Source organism: Furipterus horrens, unplaced genomic scaffold, assembly GCF_987537825.1.
Source record: "Furipterus horrens unplaced genomic scaffold, mFurHor1.1.pri manual_scaffold_10, whole genome shotgun sequence".
Taxonomy (NCBI): Eukaryota; Metazoa; Chordata; class Mammalia; order Chiroptera; family Furipteridae; genus Furipterus; species Furipterus horrens.
In genome coordinates, this window is record NW_028327180.1 from 101486065 (window position 1) to 101504733 (window position 18669).

General features: G+C 52.1%; 1 protein-coding gene across 1 annotated transcript in view; it reads right to left on the bottom strand.

Moving 5' to 3' along the window:
• Positions 1–18088, bottom strand: part of SDK1 (sidekick cell adhesion molecule 1) — a 458950-nt gene extending 440862 nt beyond the window's left edge. Inside the window, exon 1 of the mRNA XM_090288675.1 lies at positions 17839–18088. Within this exon, the coding sequence (XP_090144801.1) occupies positions 17839–18088 (250 nt within the window). The remainder of the gene's footprint in view (positions 1–17838) is intronic.
• Between the last annotated feature and the right edge of the window lie 581 nt (positions 18089–18669).

The following is an 18669-nucleotide window of genomic DNA, read 5'->3' on the forward strand; positions in this document are numbered from 1 at the left end:
ATAGGATCCCGTATTTCCCCTCCTAGACATATACCCAAAACAAATGAAAACCAGCAACCCATAAAAACGGTTACCTGTGACAGGGGAGAGGGCAAGCAGGCTGGAAGACAAAGGTGTACGCAAGACCCCGCTATACTTCTGTACAGTTTGACCTCTGAATCTCGTAAATGTGATTACAAAGTAGCCAACAACTGCACATCTGTTTTATTCAATGTTAGGCTTAAAAAATAACCTTTCTTTGTTACAGTATGAAGAGCATTCCTTGGAAAGTTATTTGAGCTACCAGAAGATCTTTACATCTTTATTTACCAAAAAAAAAAAAAAAAAAAAAAAAAAAAAGGTATAGCTTGTCATTCACGTAAATTGATCATTATACTGATTCACAATCAACCAAGTGTCTTCAGTTCCTGTCCCAGTGACGCGGCAGGTTCTGACGCACTCGCCCGATTCACATTCCTGAGCTGAGCACCCAGAGCCGGGGCTACGAGGACCGGCCAAGGCGCCTGCTCACAGGGTGGCCACCTAAGATTCTGGCACCAGGACCGTGCTTTCAGAAGCCCAATGTGCTCTGAAGAAACCAAAAACTCAAGTGAAATGACCCACGAAAATCAAAGATGACTTTCTAATTCATTTTTACTTTGATTTTGAGGCTTCTGAGCAATCTTGTCAAAAACTTTCATAGTATCATCTTGCTTCTAGACTTTTAAAAAGAGATTTTTTTATTGTCAAAAGAAATTTTCTTTTCACACACAATAAATATGCCTAGTGGTTTTCAATTCAAGAGGCTTTAGTTGCTATTCCCTGGAATATTTTAATTTTAGGACAGCAAGATAGCCTGGAATCCTATCAAGTTAGTGAGATAAATTTCAGAAGAAACACACAGAGACTTCAAGAACTTTGGGATGCTCTCTTGTCAGAACATACAGGCTACATTCAATTTTTATCAAGTACAAGGTTTAAAGGAAGACTGCTCAGACTTAGCTGATATTCTTAAGCTGCCCTTTTCCTGACAGTACCAAAGTACTAATTTCTCTAATTCCTGAGATCTATCAAAATCTTTAAGCATTTTCTATTAAGTTTAACACTATAGAGAGAGTTTTGTCTTATTCTATAAGCAGCAAAAAAAGATATGAAGCATCTTATTTCCTTTCTTAACAAGGATGAGTAGTTAAAACAAATTCCATATCTCAGAAGTAGGACGTATTCTGAGAAGGTTGTAATTAATATTATTTCAACAGAGCAATTGCTTAAATACAAAGGACATTTGACTAAAATCTCCAGAGACCAGGACCTGCACCACAGATTTGCTTGATTTCTGATAACGTATTTGGAAAAAATAAAAGTTAGTCAAAATTCTTCCTTTATCTTCAGGGCCTTCATATACCAACCAAGAGGAAACCCGTCACTGATCAACCAGGCCGGTTTTGTGGAAAAGGGCTCTGACACGGAACCACACCGCTCTGAGCACTAAGCATCAGTTTATGGGGACGGGAGTTCTAAGTCTGTGTAACATGAAAACATGCTGGTTTCATTCTGTTAGCTCTTGCCATAGAGCCCAAGTTAGTGTAAGGTAAGAACAAGAGGCAGAAGAGAAGAGAAGAAAGCTGTAGTTGCAAAGGAGGGCCAAGCGGTGTGGAAATGAGGATCAGACCCCTAGACTGGCTAAGGCGTGCAGAGGGTTCACGCCAGTGTGGGCCGGTGCGGGTGGGGGGGTGGAGCAGACCCTCGGGAGTCTCTAAAGCCCACACAGGAGGACAGAGGGGAAATGAATCTGGAAGCAGCAGTTCAAAGGGGCAGACGGATTAGGGTTCTGCCACACCGCACCCCTCCCGCCACTTGTGGGCAATCCTATTAAGGACACTGAAACTCATTGTCTCTCTCTCTCAGAAAGCCTTGGTACACAGTCGAGCCATCATCTCTTTAAATGTTCACATTTTCAGAAGAGTAAATAAAAAAGAGATTAAGAAAGGGTTAGATTTAGGTAAATGGAAGAGGAGCTCATCTTTAATGTAAATAAACAGTAACAACAAAGTGAAATCCTTGAACAAAACACTCAAATGTATTTCAAGTGCCGCCTTTCTGTGGGTGTCCTTCGGCGAGTCTAGTTCCAAGGCCGAAAGGCTGTCTGAGTGGCAACAAGCAGCGCCGGCCTCCACCGGCTCGCAGACCCCTCCTCGCCACCGCAGCACACGTGGCAGCAGCACAGGGGCAAAGACATCAAGATCATCAAACAGCACATACAAGAGAGGATCATCCCCCCCCCAAAAAAGGTATTTATTTTTAAAAGTTGCCTATTGATTCTTCGTGTTTAAACGTCAGTCACCTCCCGAGCGCTCCCCACTGACGCAGCGCACCTGTCAGGCGTGCAGCCCCTGCTCAGAGCCGTGTTCCGGCTCATATGCAGTTGCCCGTTAGTGCTGCTGCCGTTTTTTGTTTCACCTCCTCCGCGTCCGTGAAACGTTTCCCTCTGAGGACTTTTTTCATCCGGGGAAACAAACAAAAAACAAATCACTTGAGGCGAGATCAGGTGACTAGGGAGGGCGGGGCCAGGGGTCAGGCCATTTTGGGTCAGAAACTGCTGAACACTCAGCGCGGGGCGGGCAGGTGCGCTGTCAATCACCCACCGTGAAATGGACAAACACTGAAGGAGTCTTAAAAAAAAGTTCCCTGAAGCCGAACCCAGCCTCTCACAACAACGCCAGCTGGTGCAGGGATCCAGACGGGCTCCTGGAACACTCAGCTGGCGGGGGATGCCTGGACTACTTGGAACTTGTCTTCTAGAAGATAATTCCACAAGTTTTGTTTTGTTTTTGGTGGGGGGATCCTTCCTCGTATATGTATCAGCTAAGTAGTGAAAACCCATGAGGCCCAGAAGCCAGAAACACACTCCAGTAGAGGGAAGAAAGAAACTTCTAACACGTAAGCCAGCTTACACAGGTCACACCAGGCAATGGACACAGAAGGAATCAGACTGATGGGAATAGTACCTTACACTTGCCAGCTCGGCCCCCAGATGCTCTTACAGGCACTCGACCCCCTGAAAAGGCACTACACAAACACTTCTGGGTGCACCAATCCTGACTCCTCCAAGCATGACAGCTTGGCAGACCCCCACAAAGTGAGACCCATGCCTCCCCTCTGAGAAAGGGTGGGCGCCTCCCACAGCTAGGCAGCTTGTACCCAAACCAAAACACTGAAACAGCTTAGTGAGGCAGCTCATCCGTCTCAGTAGTTCATAGCAGCCAAAGCGTTTTCCCCCGCCCTCCGTCTCTCCCTTCCTCTCCCTTCCTCTCTCCCCTCCCTCCCCTTCCTTCTTCCTTCCTTCCTTCCTTCCTTCCTTCTCTCTAAAACACACTGCTCCCTGCGTGCTGTCCTCCATCGGGCCCCAGCGCCCCCGACGTCTCAGGACAGCTTTCTCTGATCAGGGGGTGGTTCACACTCACTCCCCGATGCACCCACACCTCCCCTGTGGGCAGGTCCACACTGTCCCCGCGCCTCAGGGGCATCGCGGCCCCACATTCGTTACTCTGCCAGTCGCCACCCTTACCTAAATCTCAGTTCTATCCCGGCTGAAATCCCAATCACAAAAAGAACCATCTGTCTAGTGACTTGAATAAATTTGACTGTCAACATTAAATTCACTCTGGAGTGTCCTCCCCAGAAACACTCCTTCTCTGGTGAGGTTTTGCACTGCATCAGAATGGATGGTACCTGATGCAGCGGCAGGGGTGACAGCACAGGCCAGGAAAGTCGTCAGCACGCCAGGAAACCTCAGGAAGAAGAAGAAACACAGAACGTCGTTTGCTGGGGAGAGGGTGTGGAGAGAAGCGGGGAGAATGTCAGCAGTGAACTAGGGGAAGAGGCCAACCAAGGTCAGTCAGAGTCAAGAAACAGGGAACACTTCTGTGTTTTCAGTTGAGAAGGAGAAAGGCCCTAGGCGTTCATTTGATCTGATAAGTTAATGAGCACAATCACAGCTGTGATTTATGAAGCAAGACACTGCTTAATGCTTCCCTTACACATTCTCTCTCCTAATCCTCACAAAACCTTGTGAAGACATAGTGACTTTTCGTTTTCCACATGAGGAACTGAAACGCGCGTTCTGTAACTTGCCCAGGGTCACGCAGCTCATACACGGCAGAGCCAGGACTTGAACCCAGCTCCGTGACCCGTGACACTATGTTATAATGCCAATGCACCACAGCCAGAGGCTAAAAGCATTTTCTACGTATGTACTTAAAAATGAGATATATGTACCTGTGCTAATATGAAACGATCGCTAAGATACATTGTTAAGTGAAAAAGATCAGTGCAGTGAGGCCAGTTCCCAAGGTAATAAACAGTACGTTACCATTTGTATGAAACCAAAGGGGGGTAACATCCGTATTATACATGAACTACCACTGACAGAAGAGTTAAGAGACTGGGAACAGTGGTGACCTCAAACAGAGGGAGCAGGGGGCCGAGGACAGGGAGGTGGAGCCTTTCCACTCCATATACTCTGCTACGGTAGTTTTTAAGACAACTTTGTCGTCTTTCCCAAAGAGTAAGTACTACATAAGAAAACACAAGATGAGCGTAAAAACGAAATCCTGCCTTAAAGGACACCTCACGCCTCCTTACGCAGCAAAGCTAAGCAGAGAGGCTTAGAACAGCAAAGGCTCCTGCTTTCCCCAAGCCTCCTGTCCAGGTGCCTTCAGGTGTAAAGGGCCCCTGTGGACAAAGCTCGCATCTGAACCCGGTCACGTGCTGCCATACACAGGAAGGAAGCCAATCCCTGTGAAACTGAAGGACACACTGCAGGTAGGGAAGAAAAGCAGCCCCTCGAAAACAGGAAAGCGACAGAGGAGTGGGCAGAGGCAGGCCCCCGCCAGCAGGCCCCCGGGACGCAGCCACCGAGCCAAGCCAGAGAGATGGGAAGGGAGGTGAAGGCCAGCGGCAGCCCAAGCAGGGCTGGGAGGAGGGGCTCTCACGCCCCCATCAGCCTGGAAAATGGGAGGATGGAAACAATCAACACACACACACAGGCCTATTTCGTTTGCTCATTCAAAATCAATATGCCTTAAAATACTTACCATTAGAACTTCCATAATTTTATATTTATAATGTGATATTCAAAATTATTGACAATGCTTATTAAGCACCCCCCCCCATTTTAAAAGGTCTGAATACCATTTAAGAAAAGCAGCTCCAGCTAACTTAAGCAAACAGGGGAATTACTGAAAAACAAACAGACCCGAGGAAAAGCTGAGTGCGCAACCTTCCGCGCCGAGGCCACAGGGCTGCTGGAGCCTGTGACCACGGGGGCCGGCGCGGCGGAGGAACGGCCAGGGGCCTGCTGCGGGCCGGGCCGTTCGCAGAGCTAGCGTTCCAGGCGTCGGCTGCTGCTCTACAGTTCGCACACGTAAGGCTCTCCTCATTCACACTCACGGTATCGTTAATGTAAATTCTGAAGGATTTGTCATTTACATAAAACATTTAAATGTACAAATCACTAATTTTCAGTTACAGCTAATTACATGCTTCAAAATTTTTGTATGTAATACCACTAAATATTGTATTTATTGAATTCTTTCCGTATTGGGAGAATTTGACACCAGAATCATAAAACAAAGATTAAAGAGCACTAACCAGAAATCGATGGTACAAATGCATTTACCAATCCATCTTTCCAAGGAGTTTTTGTTCTTTCAATGAACCTGTAATTTCAGATCCAGCATGCCTTTTTCAAATAGATGAACAAAATAAGACCCAAAACAATCCTTTAAGTTCCCGCAAATAGAAAAATTCTCAGGTCCCCATGAAAGCATTATCAGCCTAAGCCACAAAACTACTTTAATACCACATTCCTCCTAAAATCCACTAGTACCACCACATTATAGTAAATAAGTGCTTTCATAATTTTTTTAAAGTTATAAATGGTTGTTATTTGAAACTTAGAACATTCAGGAAAAAATAAATTTTTTTCTATAACACAGAGAGAAGCACTTTAAGTAGGCTGGTCTATTCCTTCAAACATACTCCCTGCATCTATTATAAAACTAAGTAATTTCTTATCCAGTTCAGACTTAATATTGCATCCCCATTATTTTTTAAATCTATTATACTTTAGTGTATTTTATATTATTTCTTCTGTCAAACACAACCTAAGCCCATTATAGAAAAGTCACAAAATAAAAAATGGTAAAAGAAAATACCCATATTTCTACAAAGAAACAGCTGCTATCAAAACCTGGGTGGGTAGTGTCCCAGGCTTTTTTTTATTTATTTACATGCGTAGGCATGACGCTATATCAGAGAACTTCCCACGTGTGCTCACGTCACACACAAAGGGCAGCAGCACCGTGCCAGGACCAAGAGCAGGGGCTCTGGAGCCGGCCAGCATTGCGTTCAAAGCCCGGTTCCACCGCTTAGTGAGTGGGAGACCCTGCGCTCTCTGCGCCCGTTTCCTCGTCGATGAAGTAGAGCTGTCACAGGACACGGTGCTGCACAGAAGGCCTCGCGCACTGTTCAATGTGTGAGAAACACTCAATAAGGACAAACTAATACAGCCGTCCCTCTCTATATCGTGGTTCACTTATCGCGGCCTCACTATATCGCGGGATTTTTAAAAATATTATATTTAATTATTTATGGTGGATTTTTCACTATATTGCGGGATTTTGCAGAACTGTATATGTATGTGGTTAAAGTGACGTAGGTTTCAGAGTGTAGAGTATGTTTAAGAACATAAGTAGTGTTTATAAAAGTGTGGGAAAGGTTAATAAGGGACTGGGAACGGTTTGTAAGTGTGTGGGAAGGGTTCACAAAGCCTTAGAATATATATGAATACTAAGATAAATGTGAGGTGCCTACCTCGCGGGTTTCCACCTGTCGCGGGGGGTCTGGAACGTGACGCCGCGGTCAGGAGGGAGCACCGCACTGCACCGTACCAAGCACGCTATCACATCATCCTTCGCGACTACGCCCTGAACACCCCCGTGTGGGTCAGACCCACCTCCACAACGCCCCTCTAACGCCAATGTAGTGCGCTCGTCTCTGCAAGGGCTACACCGCCGCTAGAAAAGGTGTCAGGGAAACCCAGGTTTTGCTGACTGACACACACAGGGACGGAGGACTCTAAGTGACTGAGGACTCTAAGTGACCCAACTTGTTCCCTAAAATGCGGGAGGGGGCATCGGAGCAGGACAGGACTCACAATGCTTCCCACTAGCTGATCCGGAGAAGTCCCAGGGCAAATGAGGTTTGGCTGCTTGTTTGTTTTTACTGTTTTTGTTGCCAATAGTATCTATTGCATGATGAAATTTGGTTTATTTACCCAAGAAAGAGCAACTATTAAAGCAAAGCAATCATGGCTTTTAAAAAAAACCTTTCTAAGCTATATTTGCAGCAAGTAAAACGCTGAATTACAAATTTTAAATTGCTACAAAGTCTCTGCTTACATAGAAACACGACACAACTTAACGTCTCACGCTTTTGGCCGGGAGCAGCAAAGTCAGAGACGCGGACGACCTCTGACTTCCCAGCTGCAGCCCTGATACGAGATTTAACTGTCAAAGTCCAGGAGCTGCTGGCTGGAAACCACCAGCCAACCGTACCCAGCCGCCGCAGACTGCAAACGCGGACATTCTCACCACTTCCTAGCCCAGCCACGCTGCTCCAGATGTACACGCTCCTGCACGCGTTGTTGGAAGTGATCCTCGGGCATGGACTGCAGCCCGGGTCCTCTGTTCCCACAGCCGAGAGCAGGAACCTACAGGAGGTCATTTGGAGCGTGTTGGCTAAACACAGGCACTGGTATGCAGTCGTTCTGTTTGGCAACAATCTTGTTATTATCCAGACACTGAATTCCTCACTCCTGTTGCTCAGTTTCTTCCCACCCAAGTCCTTCAGCTCTTGTTCCCACATGCTAGCCTGGGTCCCCCAGAATCGAACGCAGCCCAGCCTACCTGATCCCCCAGATTCAGAACCCTCTCTGCAGCTCAGCGGGCTCCTCGGGGTCACTGACGCTACAGCATAATTGTCGGCGTGTTTCTGCCCGATTCACAATGAGCTTCACGAAGGAAGGGCCTGCTGCGCCGACGGCTGAGCCTTCCATGCCGTCTGCGGCGCCCGGCTCCCCGGAAGCGCTGCAGGAACGGGCTCTCTCCAACCGCCCGTCCGCCACGCAGTACCGTGGGCGCCGCCCGGGCTCGCTTCTGTCCACCCACAGGGCGCGCAGAGTGAACTTCAGGGGCACGCTGCTTCCTGGCACTTAGCACTTTCCTGGCTGCGTTTCATTCCTTCCTTTTGGTTTCCATTTCTTTTTCTTCTTAAAGTGCATCTTTCAGTGGTTCCTCCGGCAAGTCTGAGTGTCAGCTTTGACTGTATCTGTGGTCTGGATTTCACTCTCACTGGTGACTACTGCTCTGTGTGGAAACAGAGTTCCAGGTGGCTGGTGGCTTCTTCCCCTCAGCGCTTTGAAGACGTTATTCAATCCTCTTCTGCTACGAATAAAATGCCTGCCGGTCTACACACCAGTTTCCCTGGGTTGCTTTTGTCTTTTTCTCCTAGTATTTCACCTACAGTATCTCTAGGTATGAATTTATTTCCAGGTGTCCCGCTTGGGGTTCACTGTGCTTCCTGAACCTAAGAACTCAGGCTTTGCATTTATTATGGAAACTGAGCCTCCTGCTTCCTGGAAGCTCGCGGAAGATAATACCGTACCTTCTCCCACGAAAGCTTTCAAGTCGTAACTGCTCCTTGCTGCCACTCCAAGCGACTTCCACGCATCTCCTTGAAGAGCGACCATTTTCTCTTCAATTGTATCTACAGCTACTTAGCCTGTCCATGGAGCTTACTTTTCTGTAGTGACCATAATTTTCATCTCTAGAAGCTATATTAGGGTCTCTTCCAATCAGTGTGTTGTCTCGCCTGCAGTGTCGTCACTGTGTCTTACCCTGTTCTCTCTAGTGGTTTTAATGCCTGTGTCCCAGGAGCATCTCCTGAAGAACCCCTGGCATCGGCCCACACTGCCTCCCAGGGGCTCACTTCCTGCGTGGCCAGCAACTTTTTACTGTTCACCTTCAGCATAAGTTGTTTCTACACCAAGAGTCCTAGGTTTTTCATTTGCTCTGCAAGACCATCTCCCACTTAATTCTGAGGGCCGGTTTCCATAGTTCTGGACCAAGTTTTATGGTAATAGCTCAGGGTCAGCTGCATTGTAAGAAATGTTAAATTTTAACCCTGCCCAGATGTGAGGTACAGCCTCGGGGTTTAGGTGTTTCTCTCTCTTTTTAAATTCTTAATTATGCACAACCCCAGAACGAGGGCAAGTCTCTCTGAACTTTCTCAGGCTAGTGAGCAAGGTTTTTCACGTCCTGTGTTCTCAGCTGGGCCAGTCCTTGGAGGTCCTATGCAGGTGAACCTCATCTCCCGCCTCCTCCTCCATGCAGACGCCAGGCCGTGACTGATGTTCCTTCATGAGACCCTCAGGACCCAGCCTTGGGGCCTATTCCCAGATCTGGAATCACCACCAGCCTCGACTCCCCACCTCACCCTGGCCTGGAATTCCCTTTTCCCTCTGGCACCTGGGATTCCTGGCCTCTCAGGCTCAGGAATGCTTTTGTTGGTCCTTGTCACATTTTGTGCCCTTTGTGTGTGTTTGCAGCAGGGTGTGGGTGGAAATCCCCTACATCAGGTCTGGCAGCAATGTTGCTAGAAGCCTCCAGTCACAAAACATGAAACTGTGAAATGATCCCTTCAGAGAAGTGTAATGATTACTTACATTTTGCCAGATGACAACAGCCCACTTTTTTTTTCAGCCTCGAGAACAGTTTCCAAATTGGACAAAATAAACATTTCTAAGGCATTTTGAGACCATTAAGTCACTACACACTTCAAATTCTTGTTTTCTTTTCTTGCTTGAGAATTTTGGCAGCATGAGGACACACCTGTCAGCTCCATTTTCTCACTACCCATTCATTCTGTAATCAACTTCCGTCTGCTTTATGCTCCCACAACTCAGTGGAATTATGCTCAGCAAGATCAACATTCCCCGCCTACCCACAAACCCAATGGCCTCTTCCCGGTCCTAATCTATCCACCTCTCCGCAGCAACACTGACCACGACTATTTTTCCACCGCGATGGCGCCTCAAGGCGAACACTTATTATTCCTATATCATCACGACCATTCTCCAACGCACTCCTGTCCCTCCAGTCTCCTCCCTCAATTTACCCAGTAAGTCACAGCCAGATTAACATTACTGAACTCGAGGCACATCGCACACGCACGCACACGCACACACACTCCCCGCCACGTCCTGCAGCGCTAACACCTAGTGCTATGGGAAAGGGGAAAGAGGCATGTACTGTCCACAAACGTGTGGACAACAACACTTACTTGGTCAGGTGAACACCTTACCTGCAATATATCGAATGAGCCTCCCACCAGCTGAATGAAGTAGGTGCGATTATCACACCTACCTCCAGGGAGGAGGAATAATGCTTTACGGAGTTACAACAGCCGACCCAGGGGAGCAGAGCCAGCCAGCGGCCGAGTCAGCCCACCCTCTTAAACAGTAAATGTTGTTCTGTCTCCTCAACACCTACACCCAACACCTGGGCCTCTCCTCAGATGCAGAACGCATATCCAAAGGCCTTCTTAGCAGCTCCATGTGGAAGCGTCAGTGGTACTTCACGGTAACACACTTAAACCCAAATGCAGGATCATGCTGCCCACACTGAGGTGGTCAACTTCACTGAACAACTGCGCACCTAGTCACGCCAGCCACCGACCCGGCCAGCACCCTGGACAGACTCTCGCCCACCCTGCAGGCTCAGCGACCAAACCCCGCCCATTCCCGCATCTTCCTCGCGCCCGGGCCCCACGGCCCCGGTGCCCTGGCTCTGCCCCCCACTCCGCACTGCTGCCTCCGCTCTCCGCAGCCGCTGGCAGAGCCTATGTGGTCCGCGGCCATTCATTCTGGCCTCTCCCGGCCCAGCTTCAACTTTGCAATCAATACACTTTATTCCCCCCTCAAGGTTGTGCCTTTAAAATACAAATCGGATCATTTCACAGATGCTGGAATCAAGACCAAAGCTTTCAGTCAACCTTCACATCAGGGTCTGAAGCGACAGGCGCGCCAAGACTGGCGAGAGCTGGGTCTCAGTCACACGGAGAAAGCCAGCTTTCAGCGAGTCCAGAATGGCGCCAGCACAGGAGCAGAGCAAACTGCGGAGGTGACAAGGAGGACGGCGCCTGCGAGATTTCAAACACCTGGCCGCGGCCATTCCAAAGGCGGAGCTGAGCCCTAAAGCTGCCAGGTTTCAAGGCAGTCTGCTTGTGACAGCGACGCCCCAGGGCGCCTCCCACGAATTCCTTTCCTTCTTAGGTAACTCACACGACTTTCTAGCTTGCAACAGAGTCTTATCTAAGAAAAAAGAAAGTCTTAGAAGAGCCTAGAAGACATATTTAGAAAAATGGGACATGCCTACAAGGCAAAAAATAAAGCAAATTCTACATAAAGCAAAAATACCTTTGGCCAGAAAACAAACAAATACGTGCAGTATTTGTAAACTCGGGTATCTCCTCCTTTAAAAGGTGTTACCTGAAATGCTGCAGGGTAACAGCCACGGTCCTTTAATGTTCCGCAAACCCTCACAGCTCACTGTAGAGCTAAACCCCAAACAAAGACATTGTAACTGAAGGCATGACCACACAACAGCATAAACCATAAGGTGCACCCCTGGACCCTCTCTCTCTCTGGAAGGAAGGAATTCATACATGTGCCCATGTAAAGAAAATGCCATTTTCTAGTAACGCTTTACCACTATTGTATTTCCTGGTTTTGATATGCATTGTCAGGATTACAAACTCACCTGTTCACAGCCGATAATTTTATATATTGCGTAAGGATGCTGAGTAGCGTACCACGAAGGAAAAAAAACAGCTGTGGAAACTACAGATTACATTCTATAGAATCACTTTTTTTATTGCCATCTGGTGGTTCATGTATTAAATGAACACTGACACCCATCGTATAGAAGGGCATGGTCTACAAAATCAATATTTTTATTTTGTATCATATCTAACACCAAGGGAGAAGGCAAGATAAAACTGACCTTCACTTTGAAAACTGGCCCTCTTTCATGAGAGAACCACAAATACACACACAACACAAATTGAAGGTCCCGCTAAAGAGGAGAAGCTCCACGCACTACAACCGCTGGAGAGGACTGTCCTCATCTAAGTATGACAGGCCCCAGCTGTGTAATACAAACTCTGAAATCGCTCCTTACCCCAAATCTAAGTTTTTCCTAACCAGCCTACTTGGGTTGCCAGAATTCCCACCCCCCATTCTACTTAAGAAGGGAAACTACCGGCACCCCCAGAATAGCCGTACCCATCTTTGAGTCACAACAGCATTTTTTGGTACCTCCTTCCCTCACCCCATCCCCCGCCACTGCTTGGGAAGATCATTCATCTTTGTACACTCAAGGTGACGTGTTTGAGAGCTTCCTAACCACTCGTGATAGGGACTCGCGTCTAGAACACAGGAGAGCCCTGGGGGGAGAAAGACAGCAAGACACTGCACCAAAGGCTAACGCTGTTTATGCAGTAATACGGGCCTGGGAGTCCAGCCCGTTCTCAAAGCTCACGGCTCCAAAGGCTGCCTCTCCAGTTTGAAACACAGGCAAACACAGACACAGAAAAGCCAAAAACACTGCAGAAGCTACTGTCTTATTCCGTGTTCAACAAGCTCATCTCCAAAGATCAGTAAATTAATAGGAGTGGCTGACTGACATCGCTTGTCAAGAAACTGGATTATTTAATTGATAGCTTCACTAGGCACTGTAGATCAACAGAGTGCCAGCTAAGCCTGTTAAAACAATGCTTGTGTTAATGTTGAGGGGTTTTTGATCACTAAAGGTCCTTAATGAAGACAACCAACCTAATGTTAGGCTGAACACAAACCACCTGCTAACCTCTTTCCTTCCTGATGGTCACTGCCCAGTAAATATAAACATTCTCATATCCATCCCTACTTTACATCTTAAATTTCTCACTGCATTCATTACCTCCAGGAGGCTTCAATCAGTCTTTCTCTTTAGTCTTCCAGCCAATTAAGTAAATAAGGATCTCACGTTTTAAGGAAATGTATTTCTCCAAATTTCAGGCTTATACTGGCAAATTATGCCATTAATTCATTTTAGAGAACCTAAAATTTTGAGCATGAACCATTTTCAAGCTAGAGCAAATATATCATGTGTTAGACGGCAGCCCCTAGAGAGAAATATTAAAGTGCACCTTGGTTGTCTTCGACATTGTATTAACCACCCCAGCAAAGGTAAAATGCGGGGAATTCGTTTCCAAGAACTAAGACCTGGAGTTCTAGAACCCCCAGAAAGGAGCCACACTTAGAGAGTCTGGTGCGGGGCACAAAGGCATTGACAACGTGCAGAAGATCCGAGAACCAGAGAACAGTTTTGAAGATCTAGTCTAACCCCCAGCTTTTGCAGCTGAGAAAATACACTCAGAGAGGCTGACAGATTTGCTCATATTGCAAGTCAGTCACAGAATGAAATAAAAACCAGGCCAACTGACAGCCCGATGCCTTTCCATTCACCCCATCTGCACTTCTAGGAAAGCTTTTAAAAGTATTCTTATTCCTCCAATACCCTCAGGAGACCCCAGGAGCCTGGGCAGGGGTGGGGGTCTGGGGCCAGGCTAAGGCGATGAGCCTCTGGCTTCAGAGATGCCCAATAGGGGGTCACACCACCTAAATACTAGAGTAGCAAACATATAAATGACAAGGGTTTCCTAAAGCAGTGCTTGCGTAATATTTTTAGTTTTATTTAGATAAAGAAAGAATAGTGCTAATATAATGAAACTATACAGTTCTCCAGAACGGGTCTCAGTTATAGCATCAATAACTGGCAGAAAGGTATCTGTCAAACTATGTCAGACTTTTGCATTTCAAGGATTCCTTGAAAAACTAATTTGTGCTACTACAAAAGGATGAGAAGAGGTACCACATTAACCAGTCTCAGTTGACGAAATACAATCTTCCTTGGGATCAAAGGTACAAATGTTTATAATCTTGTTTCTTTTTTTAAGATTTTATTTCTCTACCCTCAGAGCGAGAGGAAGAGAGGGAGAGAAACATCGGTGTATGAGCGATACAGCCACTGGCTGCCTCTCACACGCCCCAGCCAGGGACCCTGCCCGCAACCCAGGCCTGTGCCCTGTCTGGGGACTGAACCGGCAACCTTTAGGTTCGCAGACCGATGCTCAGCCTACTGAGCCACACCAGCCAGGGCTGTTTATAGTCTCTATTAAAAGATACTTACAAATTGAGGAGGAAACATGTTTAAGAAAAATGCCTCATAGAAATATTCAAGTCAAATTGGTTAGAATGAAAGAGACCGCACACGTTCAAAAACTGTTACATCGGGCAGGAATGTATCATCTCTTAATTAAGTACTTAACCAGGTAACAAGAATTGATCATCACCTTTACTTTTTTAAAGGTAAATTTACTTTCACCCCTCTTTATACTATGCCCTTCACCTGATTTTCATTCCCCATCCCGGCTTTACTCAACGTTCATAGATTTGGGTTTAAAGCGTCTACTCCTACAACTATCATGTTTCTTACATTTAAGCTGTGACCTAGTCAAACTCCAGTTTTGTGTGTTTCCACTCTGTGTCTGCTCCACTATTTAGATTTCGTCAGCCGATATTCCTGGTCTCCAAGCTCTGGGCTACACGGAGGAAGGCCGCAAATCCACGTCCCCCAACAAAAACACCAGAAGACTCTTAGGAGGGACATAAAGGCAGCTGGCAGGTGGAACTGGAGTCCACTTAATCACCTGCCTGCCAGCGTGACTCCGCTTCCCTCCCGTGTTTGAGGGCACAGGAAACTTCCGGCGAGGCGTGATCCCGCGTGCAGCTGCACTGAGCTGCGGCCGGACCAAGTGCACGCTAAAGCAAAGTCACAAATCTGAAGTCTGTCTGACAAGCCCCAGCGCTCTGTTCTCAGTGAAAGGACTTATGCGCGAACTTGAGTGCAGACAAAGTGCTTCCCAAGAGTTCCTCACAGCCATGGTTGGTACACTCCGAGTGGTCCATTCTGGGGCGTTCAAATCTGCCGGCAAGCTGCCACGACCCGTTCTCAGCTGCAATCTGACCGCTATGTTATGGGGGAAAATGAGTTCTCGGAAAGAAAAACGCCAAAATGGCGACAGTTATTACAGGAAAGGGGTGGGTATTCCTCTTCTGTTTTCCTAATTTGTTTTTACAACAGCAGTAAATAAGGTGCCTGAAGCTGGAGGTCAGGTAACTCACACAGTATTTAGAAAGTACCACTCGCGGCCTCCCCTTCACAGCCCCCCGCCCCGCAGAGGCAGAGGCCACAGGGAGACCCCTGCCAGGGGTCGCGAACCCAGACTGCGGACCCTGCTTTGCGTGGTGGCTCCCTCATGACTGGTCCTGGGACCTTCGGCAAATCAGGAAGCATCTCAGGGCCTCGGCTCCTCACGGCGAGATGAACAGAAAACGCTCCCTACGCCCCGCAGCTGCGAGCGCCAACAAGCCTACCTGCAAGGCACCCGTGCGGGGCGCACGCTGCGGGCTCAGCGAAGGGTGGCTGCGCGTGCCCGTCCTCAGGGCTGCGGGGCGGGTGACAACTGCTTGTGGTTACATCCGCCAGATGGGGACCCGCCCAGGGGCCAGGGCCCTCTGTTAACACGCGGCCGCCTAGCGAACGGCCGTCATGAGCACGTCCTGCGCACGGCACTGTCTGTGACGGCTTCCGTGGAGCAGGTGGCCTGGGAATCAAGTTCCCGTTGAAATGCAAACTACAAAGCTGTGAGGGAGAGGGGTCTGGGGTCACGGGAAGTCAGAGGGGCCCCAAAAAGCTCGGTTTGCCGTGCACCCCAGGAACCCCGTCCTGCGCTTTCCGCAGCGGGCGGGCAAACACTGGCACTGGCCGGAGAAAAAGGGCGCAGGCGGGCGGGCGAAGGACCCGCGATGGGTGAGGCTGGGGGACCGCCCAGCACGAGGCGGAACTGGAGCAACACGAGGATACCAGACACCGGGGGGCTTTCCAGCTGCACGAGCTCTCCCCCAGAGGCCCTCCAGGTTGGAGGCTGAGCTCAGATCCTGGCACACACCCCGCCCCCAGTCTAACAGGGGCCCAACAGAGCCGCGGGATACAGAGAACGAGCAGCGAACCAGCTCGTTAAGTCTGAGATCGCAAACATGGAACACGTTTAAGTGAAAATAGATCCCAAGTCCATAAAAAATCAGTGAACTCTGGGGCAGGGACAGGGTGAAAACCAGAGCTGAGCCCAGGAGCTCGCTGCAGAGGGTGGGCGCCCGCTGGCACCGGGACTCCCGGGGTGCAGACCAAACCCCGAGCCCACGGAAACAAGCTCGGGGGACGAGGCCCGGGTTGCCGCGGGGCTGACAGCGCCCTGGTCATCCCAGTGCACGACCAGGTCCCAGAAACGCGGCTGGGGGGTCCCAGCAAACCAGCGAGCGGCCTTGATGCGGGAAGCAGCGGCACCCCCAGTCCGCGGTTCTCCAACTCCAGGTGCGCCGGCTGCCTGGGGGGGGCGGGGGGGGCAAGGGCGACTCCCCAGGTGACGGAGCCGCGGGCCCGCGTGGCTGGGAATGATTCCCAAGGAGGCGCTGGGACCCAGGACCCCCCAACAGGGCCTGGGACGTGCACCCCACCTCCGGGCCTGATGATGTACACTAGCCAGGGGGGCTGCCTGAGGTGTCACCGGGGGCCCGGCCGTGACACCGGGACGCCGCCAGCGGCACACCCGCGACACGGTGGTCCCGCTGCCTCCTGGAACACGGGGTCTGGCTCTGGGGGCGCCAGCAGGACGCACGGCCCCCCGCCTCTCGCAACAGCAGCCCTGGGTCTCCGCGCGCGCACAGCAGTGAGCGGAGGCCCGGCCCCGGCCCCGGGCTGTGGACGGAACGGAGAGTGACTTTCACGGTGAGCGCGCCCTTCGCTCGGCGGGTTCGGGCCGCCCTGACCGCGGAGGCCGCCCCGTTAGCGCCGAACACTCGGAGAATCAGGACTCGCTTCCGAGCCGCAACTCGGGGGGCAGGCGCCGCAGAAAGTTCCGCTCTCCGGGTGGGACGCCCGCGCCCCGAGGCCCCGCCCGGGTTGTCACGTGCGGGGCACCGGCTCCCGTGTGCGGGGACACGGCGAGGCCGCGAGGCGCCTGCGGGACGCCCGCGCTCTGCGGCCCGCACCCTCCACGCCGCCCACGCGGGACACGGGCGCCCGTGCCCCCGGCCAAGTTCGCGCCCCGCGCGGCGCGTGTTGAGCGGCTGTCGTGTCATAACAGCAGCGGCAGGAGCGCGCGTGTTCTCGAGCCTTCCACGCGCGGCCGACGCGGGGTCTTCGAACCGAGTCCGGGGCCCCGCCCGCGCCCCGTGGGCCCCTTCGCCGCGGCTCCGAGGGGAAACTGGCCCCGTCCGCGCGCCGCCCGCCGTACCAAGTGACTTAGCGACCGCGGCGCGACCGGGGGGCAGGGGCGCTCTCCGCGCGGCGACCGGGAGCGGGGCCGCCGACACGCCCGCCCCCCCGCGCCCTCGCTGCCCCGCGGCCGCCGCGCGGAGAGCGCCCCCGGGCCCGGCTCAGGCTCAGCGCCGCGCACCTGAGCGCCGGGGGCGCCGGGGACCCGGGCTGCGCCCGCTCGGAGCCGCCGGAGTCCGCCCGGACCGCCGCCTGCATCGCGGGGAGGGGAGGCAGCCCCGCGCCCCGGCCCCGGCCCCGCGCCGGACCCCGCGCCCCCCGCGCCGGACCCCGCGCCCCGCGCCCGGCCCCCGCCTACCTTGCGCCAGCGCCCGGAGCAAGTGCAGCTGCAGCGCCAGGAGCGCCCACCATCCGCGCCGCCGGCCCGCGCTCAACTTTGTCGCCGGCCGCCCGCCGCGCTGCCCCGCGTCCCGATCGGAGCTCTCGGGCGCCTCGCTGGCTCCCCGGGGCCGCCGCCGCCGCCGCCGCTCGGGGCCGGGCAGGGACCCCCGCGGCCGCCCCGGGCCCGCCGCGCCGCCGCCCGCAGCCCGCCGCTCGCCCCTGGCCATGCTGAGGGGCCGCCGCCCCGGCCCCGGCCTCGGCGCCGCGAGCCGGACGGGCGGGCGGGGGCCCCGGCCGAGCGCCCGCGGGCCGGCCAGGTGCGGAGACCCGGCGCCGAGGGGCGCGGCGGGGGAGAAGTTGTCGGCGGGAGGGTCCTTGTCACGCCGCCCGCAGCGCCCGGGTGGCCCGAGCGCCCGGGCCGCGCAGCGTCTCGCAGAGGGTCTGCGGCCGCCGAGGAGACGCGGCCGCTGCCGCCGCCCCCGCCCGGCGCTGGGGAGAAAGTGCGCCCGCCCGCGCCGCGCGCTCGCCCTCGACCGCCGCTCCTCATTCACAGCCCGCCCGGACGCCCCGCCCACAGCGCCCGCCGCCACCGAGGATTGGTCGAGGGGCGGTGGCTCGCGCGCCCGGGTCCCGCCCCCTCGCTCTCGCCAGTTTTCAAACTCGCCGCGCCCGCCCGCCTGGAATTTCGCGCCGGCCCCGGGCTCTGCTCCGCGGCCTCCGCGCCGGCTGCGCCCCCTACGGACGCGTGGCGAGCACTGCAGGCCGCCGCCGACCCCCGCGCGCGTCCCCGGGCGTCCCGGGCCCCGGG